General features: G+C 65.8%; 3 protein-coding genes across 3 annotated transcripts in view; 2 read left to right on the forward strand and 1 right to left on the reverse strand.

The window, feature by feature from the left end:
• The first annotated feature begins 8558 nt into the window (after nucleotides 1-8558).
• On the forward strand, nucleotides 8559-10571 carry IZUMO3 (IZUMO family member 3). The gene is made up of 6 exons (XM_054009571.1): nucleotides 8559-8778; nucleotides 9113-9187; nucleotides 9453-9542; nucleotides 9806-9823; nucleotides 10084-10164; nucleotides 10477-10571. Exons 1-6 carry the CDS (start codon nucleotides 8559-8561, stop codon nucleotides 10569-10571), a joined length of 579 nt encoding a protein of 192 aa, XP_053865546.1.
• Nucleotides 10547-15632, forward strand: part of LOC128826551 (myosin-10-like) — a 60937-nt gene continuing 55851 nt past the window's right edge. Inside the window, exon 1 of the mRNA XM_054009895.1 lies at nucleotides 10547-10567. The gene's annotated coding sequence lies outside the window, so the exon portion shown is untranslated. The remainder of the gene's footprint in view (nucleotides 10568-15632) is intronic.
• Nucleotides 12575-14254, reverse strand: IZUMO2 (IZUMO family member 2). The gene is made up of 5 exons (XM_054009572.1): nucleotides 14026-14254; nucleotides 13667-13741; nucleotides 13011-13097; nucleotides 12850-12870; nucleotides 12575-12684 (listed from the first exon to the last, which is right to left on the reverse strand). The coding sequence occupies exons 1-5, from the start codon at nucleotides 14252-14254 to the stop codon at nucleotides 12575-12577; spliced, it is 522 nt and encodes a 173-aa protein (XP_053865547.1).

Consider the following 15632-nt stretch of genomic DNA (forward strand, 5'->3'; position numbering starts at 1 on the left):
GCTCGATTTCTCCTCTGATTGGCAACGGGCCACAAGACCGTGAATTTCGGCTAATGGCTCAGGTCAAAAGGGGAAAAAGTCCCAACTTCTTGTCATCCCTTAGTTACGGGAGCAGGGTGAGGGGGGCTGGTAGCCCGGACTCCTGGGTCCTCTCCCTGGCTCTGGGAGGGAAAGGCAAGCCCTGATCCATGATGGGGTTTGCTGCTCCCTCTGCGCGGGGCAGACAGGGCAGGCCGAGTTGGGGCTGGGCTCCTGGCGCTCACCCTGCTGGTTGCGGTTGATGATCTGGTCCAGGCGATAGAAGAGCTTTCCGGCTTCTCGCTCCAGGCGCTCCCGTTCTGCGGCCGGACAGACGGACAGAGGTGAGGTTTGCTGCCCGTCAGCCCCTGCAGCACCCACCACGCCCCTTGTCCTGACTCAAGGAGGTGCTGTGCTGTGGGGAGCGGGGCGGGGGCTCGGCAGGGGGCGCTGGGCTGCAAGGAGGGGGGCAGGGAGTCAGCAGGGGATGCTGGGCTGTGGGGCTGTGGGCTCAGCAGGGGGCGCTGGGCTGTAGGGGGTGGGGTGGGGGGCTCAGCAGGGGGCGCTGGGCTACAGGGAGGAGGCGGGGGTCAGGGGGTCAGCAGGGGGCGCTGGGCTGCTGGGAGCAAGGTCGGGGGCTTAGTGGGGGCGCTGGGCTGCGGGGAGGGGGGGAGGGGGAGAGCAGGGGGCGCTGGGCTGCAGGGAGCAGGGTCGGGGACTTAGCGGGGGCGCTGGGCTGCGGGGAGGGGAGCAGGGGGTCAGCAGGGGGCGCTGGGTTTCGGGGAGGGGGGCAGGGGGTCAGCAGAGGGCGCTGGGCTGCAGGGAGGAGGCGGGGGTCGGGGGTCAGCAGGGGGCGCTGGGCTGCGGGGAGGGGGGAGCTATGGGAGCAGGGAGTGGGGGGGGCTCGTCAGAAGCTGTTATGGGGGAATCGGGGGGCTCAGCAGGGGTCACCAGGAGGGAGTTGATGGGAGGGGTCTCAGTGGGGGACGCCATGGGGGGCAGGGCAGGGGGTGCAGTGACAGGTGGGCCAGGGGGGTGTTTGTGGGGGGCCCCATGCCCCACCCCTCACCCATGAGGTGGACGCCGTGGTCCCCCCCCAAGATGAGGGCGCTCAGCTCCCTCTCCAGCCACGTGGCCCCCCCCGGCTGCGCCGCCCCCAGCAGCAGCCGCACGTCGTAGTGGACGTAGCGGGGGGCGTCCGGCCAGCAGCGCAGGCAGGGGGCGGCGCCCGGGGCCAGCAGGGGCAGCACCACCAGCACCAGCACCAGCATCGCCCCGGCAACCACTATGACCTCACTTCCTGTTCTCTTCTAATCCTTCCTGCCTCTGACATCACTTCCTGTTCTGCCTCCAGTCCTGCCATAAAGGTCTGTGCCACTTCTGACATCACTTCCTGTTCCGCCACTGACATCACTTCTTCTTGTGCCTCAATTCTTCTTTAGCCCCTTCTTCTACGTCTGACATCACTTCCTCTTCTGCCGCTGACATCACATCCCAGTTTTCCTCAGATCTCCTGTGACAAAGGGGGGGATTTTCTGTAATATTTGTACTAAGCCCGTGTGTGCCTCAGTTTCCCCCGACACGTACAATGGCTGCACTTTCCCCTTCACTTTCAACAAACCTTCACTGCTACTGTTGTTATTTTCAATATATTCAATAATTGCTCGCGAAGTGTTTAAACAGGCAGTTTAACTCATCAGGTTTCACTCCGGGACCCACACCCAGAAACGAGCCCATCACCATGTGACGAACTGGGCCTGTTCTCACTGTGGTCTGTGAATGCTGACAGGGGAGTGTGCTGGGATAGTCTGCATTGTAGGATGGGATCTGCCCGAGGGCGCATACCTGAGTGTGTAACATGAGAACCCAGGAAGGGGTTGAAGGCGAGGCGACTCCTTAGCCCGGGAAACTGAACAAAGGCTGTGGGAGGGGTCGCTGAAAGTGGAGGGCTGGAGGCAGGCTGGAGGGAGGCTGGAGAGATGGCTGGGAGGCAGAGATGGCTCTGACCCCCCCAAAGGGGGGTGGGCTGGCATGCCCTGGGACCCCAAGCTGGACCTAACTGAGGGGGGCCCTGTTGTCTGTGCTTGCAAGACCTGTCTTGGACTGTATTCCTGTCATCCAAATAAACCTTCTGCTTTACTGGCTGGCTGAGAGTCATGGTGAATCGCAGGAAGCCGGGGGTGCAGGGCCCTGAGTCCCCCAATACTCCGTGACAACTGGTGGCAGCGGTGGGATCTACTGCACCCCGTGGACGGCGCTTCCTGCGGTAAGTGACTGGGGAGCAGTAAAACGAAGGGGGATTGACGGGGACCAGGCTGGCTGAAGAGTGGGAGAGAGACGGTTATTACCCCTGGGAGTGTGTGACCAGCGAGAAGGACTTTTGCAGTAACAGGGTCCCCCGGGGGGATCGCAGCGAGTGGTCCCAGGGGCGGAGGAGTCTGCAGCTCGACCCTGGCAGAGAGGCGGTGACCTCGAGAAGGGCTGGCACACTAGGGGTCCCCCTGGGAACTGTGGGGAGCTGTGAGCACACAGGCCGGTGAGTGGGCAGCAGGAAGATGTATGCCAAGCGGCTTAAGAGCGACCTGGTGGAGCTGTGCAAGCAGAGGCGGCTGCGCATTGGGAGGCTCACCAAAGAACAGCTCATTGCCCAGCTGGAGGCGGAAGATCGCGTGAATGAACTGACCCCTGTGTCTCAGGGAAGCAGCCTGGCAAATGCAGCGCAGGCACCAGTGTCTGTCCCAGCTGGGAGTGGTCAGCCGGCTGCTGAGGGCTTCCCGAGACCCCTCCTTCCTATGCCTAGGGGAAGGGTGGGGAGGAGCCCAGCAAATACCGAAGGCGCCGTGACCCCCCCGGCCAGCAGGGGGTCCCCCCGGCGAAGCCCGCCGGCCAGCAGAGGATCCTCCCGGCGACGTTCGGCATCCGGGGAGCGGAATTGGCTGGAATGGGAGAAAGAGCTAAAACTGAGGGAGCTGGAGGATCGTGAACAACAGAGACAGCATGAAGAGAGACAGCGTCAGCATGAACGGGAGGAGAAAGAGAGACAGCATCAGCGTGAACGGGAGGAGAAAGAGAGACAGAGACAGCATGAACGGGAGGAGAATGAGAGACAGCGTCAGCATGAACTGGAACTGGCGAGATTGAAGGGCAGCGAACCCCCGGCTGCGGTGAGTGAGGGGGGACCCAGGACTGCACGGAGCTTTGATAAGTGCATCATAGCCCCATACAAGGAGGGGGAGGACATGGATGACTTCCTGGAGGCCTTTGAGACGGCCTGCGAGCTGCACCGGGTTGATCCCGCGGACAGACTCCGGGTCCTTACCCCCTTACTGGACCCCAAAGCCGTGGCATTGTACCGCCAACTGGAAGAGGCAGATGTCACGGAGTATTGGGGGACTCAGGGCCCTGCACCCCCGGCTTCCTGCGATTCACCATGACTCTCAGCCAGCCAGTAAAGCAGAAGGTTTATTTGGATGACAGGAATACAGTCCAAGACAGGTCTTGCAGGCACAGACAACAGGGACCCCCTCAGTTAGGTCCATCTTGGGGTCCCCGGGCATCCCAGCCCAGCCCCCCTTGGGAGGTCAGAGCCATCTCTGCCCCCCAGCCCTCTCTCCCTGCCTGCTTCCAGCACTCTGCCTTCAGCGACCCCTCCCACAGCCTTTGTTCAGTTTCCCGGGCTAAGGAGTCGCCTCCCCTTCAACCCCTTCCTGGGTTCTCATGTTACACACTCAGGTATGCGCCCTTGGGCGCCCTCGGGCAGATCCCATCCTGCAATGCAGACTATCCCAGAACACTCCCCTGTCAGCATTCACAGACCACCGTGAGAACAGGCCCAGTTCGTCACAGCTGCACCGGGTTGATCCCACGGACAGACTCCGGGTCCTTACCCCCTTACTGGACCCCAAAGCCGTGGCATTGTACCGCCAACTGGAAGAGGCAGAGAAAGGGGACTACGAACTATTCAAAAAGGCCCTGCTACGAGAGTTTGGGCTGACTCCTGAGATGTACCGGGAAAGGTTCCGGAGTCAAGATAAAACCCCTGAGATCTCATATCTGCAACTAGCCGTCCGCATGGAAGGATACGCCAGCAAGTGGGCTGATGTAGGGTTACCATACGTCCGGATTTTCCCGGACATGTCCGGCTTTTGGGGGCTCAAATCCCCGTCCGGGGGGAAATCCCCAAAAGCCGGGCATGTCCGGGAAAATCGGGAGGGAGGGCTGGGCCGGGGTCGCGGGGCCGGGCGCGCGGTGCCGGGCCGGGGTCCAGGGGCGCAGTGCCGGGCCGGGAGCCGGGCCGGGGCTGCGGGGTCGGGCCGGCGAGGGGGTGCGCTGGGCCGCGGGGCCGGGAGCCGGGCCGCCGGGGGGGTGCGCTGGGCTGCGGGGCCGGGAGCCGGGGGGTCGGGCCGGGAGCCGGGCCGCCGGGGGGGTGCGCTGGGCCGCCGGGGCCGGGATCCGGGGGGTGCGCTGGGCCGCCGGGCCGGGAGCCGGGGGGGATGCGCTGGGCCGCCGGTCCGGGAGCCGGGGGGGATGCGCTGGGCCGCCGGGCCGGGAGCCGGGGGGGATGCGCTGGGCCGCCGGGGGCCGGCCGGCAGTGCTGGGCGGGCCGGGGGTGGTCGGCCGGGGGCCAGGGCCGGCACCCCAGGGCCCGAGCCGACCCAGGCTGGAGCCGCCGGGGGGGCCAGCCTGGGCCGCACCTCCTCCCCCCATACCCCCCCTTACCTGCCCAGGCTTCCCGCGAATTAAATGTTCGCGGGAAGCAGGGGAGGGGGCGGAGACTTTGGGGAGGGGGCGGAGTTGGGGCGGGGGAGGGGGCGGGGCTGGAGGCGGGGCCAGGGCCCCGTGGAGTGTCCTCCTTTTGGAGGCACAAAATATGGTAACCCTAGCTGATGGGGCCCAGACGAAGGAGGACCTGGTCAAACTGCTGGTACTGGAGCAACTGTATGAGCGGTGCCCATCTGACCTGAGGCTGTGGTTGGTGGACAGAAAGCCAGAGAACCCGCGACAGGCAGGCCGGCTGGCCGATGAGTTCGTAAAGAGCCGGTCAGGAGATAAAAGGGAGGAGTCCCAAAGGAGCAATCCCACCACAACGCAGAGAGAGAGTCACCATGGGACCTCCCCGTGGGAAAATACAGAAAAACCCCATCAGAGGGGAACATCCGGCATCAGGACCATCCGACCCACTCAAGGGGACCCATGGGACATGGGCTGCTACCACTGTGGCCAAAAGGGCCACATACGGGCCCAGTGCCCCAGGCTCAGGGACAGACTGAGCAGGCCGAACCCACAGAGGGTTGACTGGGTAGAGACCCAGCCCGGCGAGAGGCAGCATTCCCAGGGAAGGGGGGCTGGCAGGGTACCACCTGCTAAGGAGGGAGGAGAGCCCCAGGCTAGCTTCTCTGGGGGGCCAGATGCTCCGGATTCAAAGTTCTCCGTTTACAGGGTTGGCGTGGGGCTGTCCCTGCGGAGCGAGTGCCTTGTTCCCCTGGAGGTGGATGGGAAGGAAGTTTATGGTTACTGGGACACGGGCGCAGAGGTGACACTGGCCCGGCCCGAGGTGGTGGCCCCAGATCGGGTGGTGCCCAACACCTTCCTGACCCTGACCGGGGTGGGCGGGACCCCATTCAAGGTTCCCGTAGCGAGGGTACACCTGAAATGGGGGGCCAAGGAGGGCCCCAAGGACGTGGGAGTGCACCACCATTTGCCCACTGAGGTGTTGATGGGGGAGGACCTAGAGGACTGGCCCAGCAGCCCCCAGACCGCCTTAGTTGTGACCCGCGGTCAGAGCCGGCGAGGGGCACTGCGCCCTGGCCTTGGGGAGGGTGCCTTGCCTGAGGCGCGGGACCCTAACCTGGTGGGGAGGGAACGCCCAGGGACACGGCTCAGGGAGGCTGCAGCTTCAGACCCAGCGGGCGAGAAAGAGCAGGTGGCCATCCCCGTCCCAGCTGCTGAGTTCCAGGCCGAGTTACAGAGAGATCCCTCCTTGCGGAAGATAAGGGACCTGGCCGACCTCAATGCGGTACAGACCATGGGACGAGGTGGCCGGAAAAGATTCCTGTGGGAGAAGGGGTTCCTGTACCGAGAATGGGCCCCCCCAGGGAAAATGGAGTCAGGGGGGATCAGGAGGCAGCTGGTGGTACCCCAGAAGTATCGCCGCCAGCTGCTGTGCCGGGCCCATGACATTCCCCTCTCAGGGCACCAGGGAACCTGGCGTACCCAGCAGAGGCTGCTACGGAGCTTTTACTGGCCTGGGGTCTTTGTTACGGTCCGACAGTACTGCCGATCCTGTGACCCCTGTCAGAGGGGGAGGAAGGCCTGGGACAAGGGGAAAACAGCTTTAGGACCCTTGCCCAGCATAGAGGAGCCTTTTCGGAGGGTGGCCAAGGTAAAAAGGGCGGCTCTAAACCAAGAGAGCCCAAAGCACAGACCTCCAGACTGGAGCGCTGGGAGAAGACCACAGCCCAGTTGGAGCCCCAGAGGTATGGGGGTGGGAAAAGGGCACAGGCCGCATAAACCTTCCCACATGCGAACTGCGAGTGCCATCAAGCACCCCCAACTTAAGGGGGAGCGTGAAACTGGAGGGGCCTGGTGTAATTCTCACCAAGGAATGGGAGGGATGCGGGGGCATCCATGGGAACGGGGGTAGGTTCGAACTTCCCCGGGTCACTGGCTAAAGTGACCCTGCTCAGTTCGGTCTCGAAGGGGGGAGAGATGTGACGAACTGGGCCTGTTCTCACGGTGGTCTGTGAATGCTGACAGGGGAGTGTGACTAGGATAGTCTGCATTGTAGGATGGGATCTGCCCGAGGGCGCATACCTGAGCGTGTAACATGAGAACCCAGGAAGGGGTTGGAGGCCAGGTGACTCCGGGGCCCGGGAAACTGAACAAAGGCTGTGGGAGGGGTCGCTGAAGGCAGAGTGTTGGAAGCGGGCTGGAGAGATGGCTGGGAGGCAGAGATGGCTCTGACCCCCCCAAAGGGGGGGGGCTGGGATGCCCTGGGACCCCAAGCTGGACCTAACTGAGGGGGGCCCTGTTGTCTGTGCTTGCAAGACCTGTCTTGGACTGTATTCCTGTCATCCAAATAAACCTTCTGCTTTACTGGCTGGCTGAGAGTCATGGTGAATCGCAGGAAGCCGGGGGTGCAGGGCCCTGAGTCCCCCAATACTCCGTGACACACCACCATCCATGGGTTGATGAGCGCATGAGAATTCGAATGAAGTTCTCCAGCCAGCTCCCTAGAACTGGTTTGTGTCTCAAACCGGCCCTTCCTCCTGCTGCCCCAGGGCCACGGCTGGGACCCAGGGGACTCTGCCCACGGGAACAGGGCATCGCCTGGCGCAGGGGGATGGAGATCAAGGTCAAGGGTTGGCAATCCTGCATCACTTCCCATTCTGCCTCAGTCCACCTCTGGGCCCCTTTCCTGCTTCTGACATCACTTCCTGTTCTGTCTCCAATCCTTTCTAAGCCCCTCTTCTGCTGCGAACATCACCTCCCATTCTGCCTTCGACATCAGTTCCTGATTGCCTTCAATTCTTCTTTAGCCCTAACTTCTGCCCCTGACATCACTTCCTGTTCTACATCCGCTCCTCCCACTAGATGCCTGTTCTGCTTCTGACATCATCTCTTGTTGTGCCTCCACTTCTTCTTTTAGCCGCCTGTCACCGGGCGAGGCTCTGGAATTGCTCCATATGAAGCCAGGCAGGCCTCGGGGGAGCCTCCTCTCTCTGAGCAGACTGTCTCCAGGGCAAGAAGCTTCCACAGCTGCCACCTTCCTGGGTCTGGCCTCGGAGCATTCAGCATCCTCTACCCCGCCGTGAGCTTCCCACAGCGAGTCTGCACAGGCGGGGTCCTGGGGAAGCCAGAGGGCCCTGCACCCCCAACTCCGCAGTCAGACGTGACTCTCAGCCAGCCAGTAAAACAGAAGGTTTATTAGACGACAGGAACACGGTCCAAAACAGAGCTTGTAGGTCCAGAAACTGGACCCCTAAGTCAGGTCCATCTTGGGGCCTCTCTTTCCCTAGCCAGCTCAAACTGAAACTCTCCAGCCCTTGGCTCTTTCCCGGGCCAGGAGGTCACCTGATCTCTTTGTTCTCCAACACCTTCAGTTGGCACTTGCAGGGGAGGGCCCCAGGCCATCAGTTGCCAGGAGACAGGGTGTTAGCCATTCTCTGTGCAGACACCATCGCACTGGCCCTCTAGGGCTCTGCAACAACCACATCCCCTTCTCCCACCACCCTAGATAGTTAAGAAATGCATAGGGGAAACTGAGGCACCCACACAGTATTCAGAGAAAACATTAAGAACATTCCCACTTCATCACACTGCCTCTTCTGCCTCTGACATCACTTCCTGTTCTAGACCCACTCCTCTCATTAGATCCCAGTTCTGTTAGTGACATCATTTCTTGTGTTGCAGCCAACACCTTCTAACCCCCTCTTCTGCCTATGATGTCATTTCCTCTCTGCCCAGGGAACCCTCTGCCCCTCTGGCTCTGTGATGTCACCAGGCCGATGAGGTCACAGCAGGGCCGGGGATCTGTGGCCATGTCCTGCTCCCTCCTGCTCCTCCTGCTGCTGCTGCGCCCCCGGGGGGCGGGCGGCTGCCTGCACTGCGACCGGCCCTTCCTGCGGGGGCTGGGGGTGCTGCTGGGGGAGGCGGTGCCCTCTGAAGTGCCCAACCGGGATGCCCTAATTCAGCGCCAGGTCCAGGCCTTTGAGCACCTCTACAGCACCCACCTGCCAGAGAAACACCACCGGGTGCTGGGTGTGCGGCCCCTCCCCCGGGGGCACCTGGGCTGGGACAGCAGGGGGCTTCGGGTTGGGAGTGAGGGGCACTGGCAAAGCTGGGTGGCAGGGAGCCCAGGGCCGGGCTAGCAGGGGCTGCGGGTCGGGAGTGAGGGGCACCGGCAGAGCTGGGTAGCAGGGAGCCCAGGGCCGGGCTAGCAGGGGGCTGTGGGTCGGGAGTGAGGGGCAGCGGCAGAGCTATGGGGGGAGCCCAGGGCTGGGCTGGCAGGGGCTGTGGGTCAGGAGTGAGGAGCACTGGCACAGCTGCTGGGGGGCAGAGGGTGCCCCCTTTGACCCCTTGGTTCCCTGTACAGATGTCCGCGGGATGCTGGCTGTGAAAACTGCTCTGAGCAGCTGGCTGAGGGCTCTCAAGGAGACACCTTGGAAAGGTGAGTGTGTGTGGGGGGTGGATCTGGCGGGGCTGAGAGTGGCCCAGGCTGGGGGGGGGGGGCAGGGCTGGAGGTCCCGGGGGGCAGGGATGCTGGGCAGGAGCTGGCAGTGGCTGGGAGGTGGGGGGCGGGAGTGGGGCTGTGGGTCTCCGGAAGGGGGTGTGGACCACATGACAGGTGCCCGCCACCTCGGCTGGCATTGGGGGAGGGGTGCCAGGTGTGCGTGGGGCCGGCTGCCCCCCAGCAATGTCTGCCTGTCCCCCAGGGGTTCACCTGCTGCAGCTGACGCTGGCCCAGCACCGCGACTCCCTGCGAACCCGCCTCCGGGAGGCCATGGAGAGCTTCGCCGACTTGGGTACGTGCCCCCGGAGATGGGGGGCTCCCCCCACACCCCTCCCGCCCCCCATGCGACAGCCAGGGACCCCCCATCTCCAGCCGCATGAGACGCAAGCAGCATTGGGGGCGGAGCGGGGAGATCTGGGTCCAGCATCCCTGAGATCAGGGTAGGGCCCTCTGGGTGATGGGCAGGTGGTGGGGGGCTCTGAGGGGCATGGGGGGCAGGGAGTGCCCCATGGGAGGGGGTCTCTAACGCTGTGTCTGTCTGTGCTTCCCCCACAGCCTGCTCCGAGGACTGCAGTGAGTGTGGCCCCCCGGTGCCTACCCACAGCCCCCTGCCAGCGCCCCCTGGAGGGGATAGGCCCTGTGCCCCGTTCCCTGCTCCCTGAGCCAGCCAGTCCCTGCCCTGGGGCCGGGTGGGAGCTGGCGCCCCCTAGAGGGGAAAGGCCCCCTGCCCCGTTCCCTGCTCCCTGGGGTCAGGTGGGAGCTGGCGCCCCCTGCTGGGCACGGCGGGGTCTCCCCGTGGGTCCCTGACCTGGTCCCCCCTTTCCACATCCCAGCGGTTACAGAGGGACCAGTTCTCGACTGCTGGACCTGCCTTCGCATCAATACCCAGTGCTTCGACGGGGAGCTCTGCGGAGGTAGCTGCTGCCGTGGGGCTGGGGTGGGGGGCTGGGCAGTGGGGGGCAGATGGGGGTGGGGAGGACAGGGGGGCTGATGGGTAGTGGGGTGAACGGGGTTAGCAGGGGTTGTGGGGTACTGGGGGCAGTATGGTGAATGGGGCAGCAGGGGGTGTGGGGTACTGGGGGTTGGGGGGCAGTGGGGTGAATGGGAGCCTGGGGGGTGGCAGGAGGTGTGGGGTACTGGGGGGAACCAGGGGTCTGCTTGTCAGTGGGGTGGAGGTGTGGGGGGCTGTGGGGGGCGCTTGGGGCTCACCCCCTTTCTGTCCCCAGAGGAGGACCCGCGGGATGCAGAGAGGAAGGAAATCACCCTCTATCTCTTCCTGGTCTGCCAGTCCGTGCTGCTGGCCTCGGCCGCCCTGCTGTGAGTGCCCTGCTGGGACAGAGTGGCTCAGGATGGGGGGCTGCCCTGGGTACCCCACGTTCCCTACCTCTGATGCCCAACACCCATATTTTCCCCCTTCATCTTCACGGCATCCCCGCCCCCATGCACCCAAAAACCTGGGATCACCCCTAACTGAGGCAGATTCTGGGGACCCCTCTGGGCTCATCGCAGATACTGAAAGTGGGGTGACCCCACCCAGCACTCAGTGAGAATCTGAACAGCCCTCCCAGAGCCAGGGAGAGAACCCAGGAGTCCTGGCTCCCAGCACCCCCTGCTCTACCCACTAGACCCCACTCCCCTCCCAGAGCCAGGGAGAGAACCCAGAGTCCTGGCTCCCAGCACCCCTCTGCTCTACCCACTAGACCCCACTCCCCTCCCAGAGCCAGGGAGAGACCCCAGGAGTCCGGGGGTGAGGGCAGGGGGCAGACCCTGACAGCCGCTCTCCCCTAGGTACTGCGTGTGCTGCCGACACCGCAGGTGGCTGGAGGACAGGGCCTGGGCCAGACAGGGCAGGTGGCTGGCGTGTTAGCCAGGTGAGGGACTGACAAGGGGGCAGCAGGACCCACCTGGGCATGCCAGGCCCCATGGCTTCCCCAGTGTAAGCCTGGAAATAAAATACTGGTGTGGTTTGTACATAATTCCCACTGGGAGTGGGGGCTAGTGGTTAGAGCTGGGGGGCTGGGAGCCAGGACTCCTGGGTTCTCTCCCTGGCTCTGGGAGGGGAGTGGGTTCTAGTGGTTAGAGCGGGGAAGGGGATGAGGGCTGGAAGCCAGGACCCTACCCAAAACCTTGTTCTCTGTGTTTAATTTCAAGCTGGGGTAGGAGGGGTCTGAGATCTGGGGGCTGGAGCTAGCGCCTCCTGTCTGCGATCTCCACCTCGGCGGCTCCAGCATCCTTCCAGCCCTGTCCCCAAGCGGGTGCCGGGCCCAGGTCAGGGTGCGTGTGTGGGCGCTACTGCCTCAGGGACTGCTGGTTCCTCCAGTAGGTGACGGCCCTGGGGGGCGAGAGGCAGAGTCAGACTGGCCTGGACAGCGACCGCTCGCTTGCGGGGGATGCAGCCGTTCTGGGGGTCTCAGGGGATGCAGCTTGCTCGGGGGGGGAGGTGCGGGGGATGCAGCCGGCTCTGGGGGGCCATTGGGGATGCAGCCGGCTCTAGGGAGTTTCAGGTGGGTCTCAGGGGACGTGGCTGGCTCTGGGGAGTCTCAGGGGATGCAGCTGGCTCAGGGGGGTTTCAGGGGATGCGGCCGGCTCTGGGGGGTCTCAGGGGATGCAGCCAGCCCGGGGGGGGGGCATGGAGGATGCAGCCGGCTCTGGGGGGCGCGGGGGATGTGGCCAGCTCTGGGGGGTCTCAGGGGATGCAGCCGGCTCTCGGGGGGTCTCAGAGGATACGGCTCTGGGGGGCGCGGGGGATGCAGCGGCTCTGGGGGGGGGTCTCAGGGGATGCAGCTGGCTCTGGGGGGCGCGGGGGATGTGGCCGGCTCTGGGGGGCACGGGGGATGCAGCCAGCTCTGGGGGGGTCTCAGGGGATGCAGCCGGCTCTGGGGGGCGTGGGGACGCGGCCGGCTCTGGGGGGGCGCGGGTTCCTCACACTCACGCGACGCTCAGCGCCAGGAAGAGCAGGGCACCCATGCACAGCACCACAGAGACGCCGGTCCGGGCGATGGCCGGGCCGGGGGCCGGGGGCCGGTACCGCAGGGAGAGCCGGGCCTGGGAGTCCACTGTGTTGGGGAGGGGGGTTAGGAGCTGACAGAGCTGAAGGCCCCTCCTGGGTACCCCCCCCACACCTGCTGTCTGCCCCCCTCACCCCCCCTCACCCCCCCCTCACGTGGGGGGCTGGGGTCAGTGATATCCCCCGGGCATCAGCTCCGTGCCCCTCCCTGCCCCACGGCCCTGCTGGAGCCCCCATACCCTCCCCCAACCCTGCACCCCACGGCCCCGCTGGACATCGTGCTCGTCTGCCCATGGCCCCCGACCTCTCCCTGCCCCTCACCCCCTGCCCCCCAACTCCCCCCTACCAAGGCAGTGGTGCTGCTTCAAACACACGGCTTTCGCCTTCCTGCAACTGGTGCAGTCGAAGACGTCATAGTAGAGCCAGCCTGGGAAGGGGGAAAGTGTGAGGCCCCCAGCCAGCCCCCCCCCCCGCCCCATTCCTTGACCCCGAACCAGCCAGTTCCTTCCCCCGGGCCAGATCGGGGCCGGCGCCCCCTAGGGGGACAGGCCCCCTGCCCCATTCCCCGAGCAGCGATGGAAAGTCGACTTACCACAGGTTTTGGGGTTACAAGCTGGGGAGAGAGAGAGAAAAACCGATTGTAGCCCCAGACTGTGACTGAAGGGCCCCCCAGAACTGGAGGATTGGGGGGTTTGGAGGAAGGGGCCCAGGGCAGAGGGGCAGCCCCCCCACCCCCACCCCGGGAGCTGGTACCTTTTGCCTGATGTTCCTTCAGAGCCGATTTCAGCTCCATGGTCGTTCTGCGCCTGTAAGCGACCAGCGCGTCCAGCAGGGCCTGGTCTGGAGACAGATGGGGAAGTGACTCCGGTGGAGGGGGGAGGGCTGTGGGGCTTGGGGCTGTGGGGTGCCGTGGGGTGCAGGACTGTGGGGCGCTGATGGTGCTGTGGGGCGCTGTGGGGTGCAGGACTGTGGGGCGCTGATGGTGCTGTGGGATGCTGGGGGAGCTGTGGGGTGTGGGACTGGGGGATGCTGTGGGGTGCTGGGGGCACTGTGGGGCACAGGACTGGGGGACACGGTGGGGTGCTGGTGGTGCTGTGGGGTGTGGGACTGGGGGGCACTGGTGGTGCTGTGGGGTGCTGGTGGCACTGGGGGGTGCAGGACTGGGGGGGCGCAGGGGGCGCTGGTGGCACTGGGGGTGCAGGACTGTGGGGCACTGGTGGCGCTGTGGGGTGCTGGGGGCACTGGGGGATGCAGGACTGGGGGGCGCAGGGGGCTCTGGTGGCACTGGGGGCGCAGGACTGTGGGGCACTGGTGGCGCTGTGGGGTGCTGGGGGCACTGTGGGGCACAGGACTGTGGAATGCTGGGGGCACTGTGGGGCACTGGGGGCGCAGGACTGTGGGGCTGTCACCTGTTAAGGCGCTTCGTTCCAGGCCGGCTGCCGTCAGCCTCACGCGGTGGATCAGGGCGTTGATGCTGCTCAGAGCTGGGAGGGGGAGAAAACATCGGCCCCAGGTGGACTGTGGCGCCCGCCCCACATCCCACCCCCTGCAGCACAGCGCCCCCTAGCGCTGCCCTGGGGCCAGCCCTGACTGCCAGGGCAGTGTGTGGGGGGGAGGGGGTTGGGTACAGAGGGGACAGTGGAGTGTTGGTGGATTCATACCTCATCCCTTTGCCCTATGGTTCCCCCCCCATACAGTGTCCTCAGGCCATGCCCGCTGGATACCCCCAGTCGTGCCCCCCCAGAGGTCCCTGGGCTGTGCCCCCTACCGGCCGTGCCCGCGAACTGGCTGGTGGCGTAGTGGCGGAAGAACCCGCCCTCCATGCCGCGCAGCAGGGCCTGGGCCCGTGCCCGCAGGCGGCTGTCGCGGATCTGCCGGGGCACCAGGCCGGTGCGGAGCGATTCCAGGGTGCTGCGGATCTGCCGGTCGCACTGCAGGCAGCCCCCGGCGCCCGCCGCCAGCCAGGCCCCCAGCACGAGGGGAGCCAGGAGCGCCATGGTGCAGCCCGGCGTGACAAGTTCTGCCCGTTCTCAGCCCTGCTGCGCGCAAGGCACCAGGGAGAATCCTCGGGGCGAGAATGACATCACAATGCAGTGTGGGATTGTGGGTACGGTGTGGGCAGAGGGGGTTGCAGGTACGGTGTGGGCGGAGGGGTGTGTGGGTACAGAGTCGCGCCGGGCACTGCCCAGACACAGAGTCGCCGAGATCGGGGCCCCATCGGGCCGGGCGCTGCCCAGACACAGAGTCGCCGAGATTGGGGCCCTGTCGCGCCGGGCGCTACCCAGACACAGTCGCCGAGATTGGAGCCCCGTTGCGCCGGGCGCTGCGCAGAGACGGAGTTGCCAAGATCGGGGCCCTGTCGCTCCGGGCGCTGCGCAGACACGGAGTCGCCGAGATTGGAGCCCCGTTGCGCCGGGCGCTGCGCAGAGACGGAGTTGCCAAGATCGGGGCCCTGTCGCTCCGGGCGCTGCGCAGACACGGAGTCGCCGAGATCGGGGCCCCGTCGCACCGGGCGCTGCGCAGACACGGAGTCGCCGAGATCGGGGCCCCGTCGCGCCGAGCGCTGTGCAGACACGGAGTCGCTGAGATCAGGGCCCCGTTGGGCCGGGTGCTGCTCCGGGCAGACAGAGCAAGAGAGATTCCCCGTCCCAACGCTCGCCCAGTCTAACCGGACAACGGGTGGGAGGGGACGTATAACGTAGCCCCAGCTTTGCCGTGGCCCCCCTGAGCCTGGCAGCAGGGCGTGTCCCCTCTTGGTGGCATGGGAAGACCCCACCTCCTGATGCTGCTTGGTGCCCGGGCTGGGGGTCGCGTGTGGGTGATCGCAGGGGGCTGTGGTGGGGTGGCACAGAGTGGCTGGGCTGGGAGTGTGGGGGTTGCCAGGCCGGCTCCTCCTGCCAGCCAAAGCCACTGAATTCCCAGGCTTGGTGCTGGGCTCCCGCGGCCCGGCAGCTGGTGCTGTGTCATTGCAGGCTGGGTCCGGGTCCATGGCAGGCACAGGAGCCACCCCAGCCTGGCAGCAGCCAGTTCCAGCCCCTGGGCGGCTCAAGCCACAAGAGCTCGGGGCAACCTAGAGCCGCTGGGCGGGGGGGGGTGAGCGAGTCGGCCCGGGGGGCTGGGCGGGGGGGGTGAGCGAGCCGGCCCAGGGGGCTGGGTGGGGGGGGGGTGAGCGAGCCGGCCCGGGGGGCTGGGCGGGGGGGGTGAGCGAGCCGGCCCGGGGGGCTGGGCGGGGCAGCGGGGTGAGCGAGCCGGCCCGGGGGGCTGGGCGGGGCAGCGGGGTGAGCGAGCCGGCCCGGGGGGCTGGGCGGGGGGGGTGAGCGAGCCGGCCCGGGGGGCTGGGCAGTGGGGGGGTGAGCGAGCCGGCCCGGGGGGCTG

This window comes from Malaclemys terrapin, chromosome 20 (assembly GCF_027887155.1).
Source record: "Malaclemys terrapin pileata isolate rMalTer1 chromosome 20, rMalTer1.hap1, whole genome shotgun sequence".
Taxonomy (NCBI): domain Eukaryota; kingdom Metazoa; phylum Chordata; order Testudines; family Emydidae; genus Malaclemys; species Malaclemys terrapin.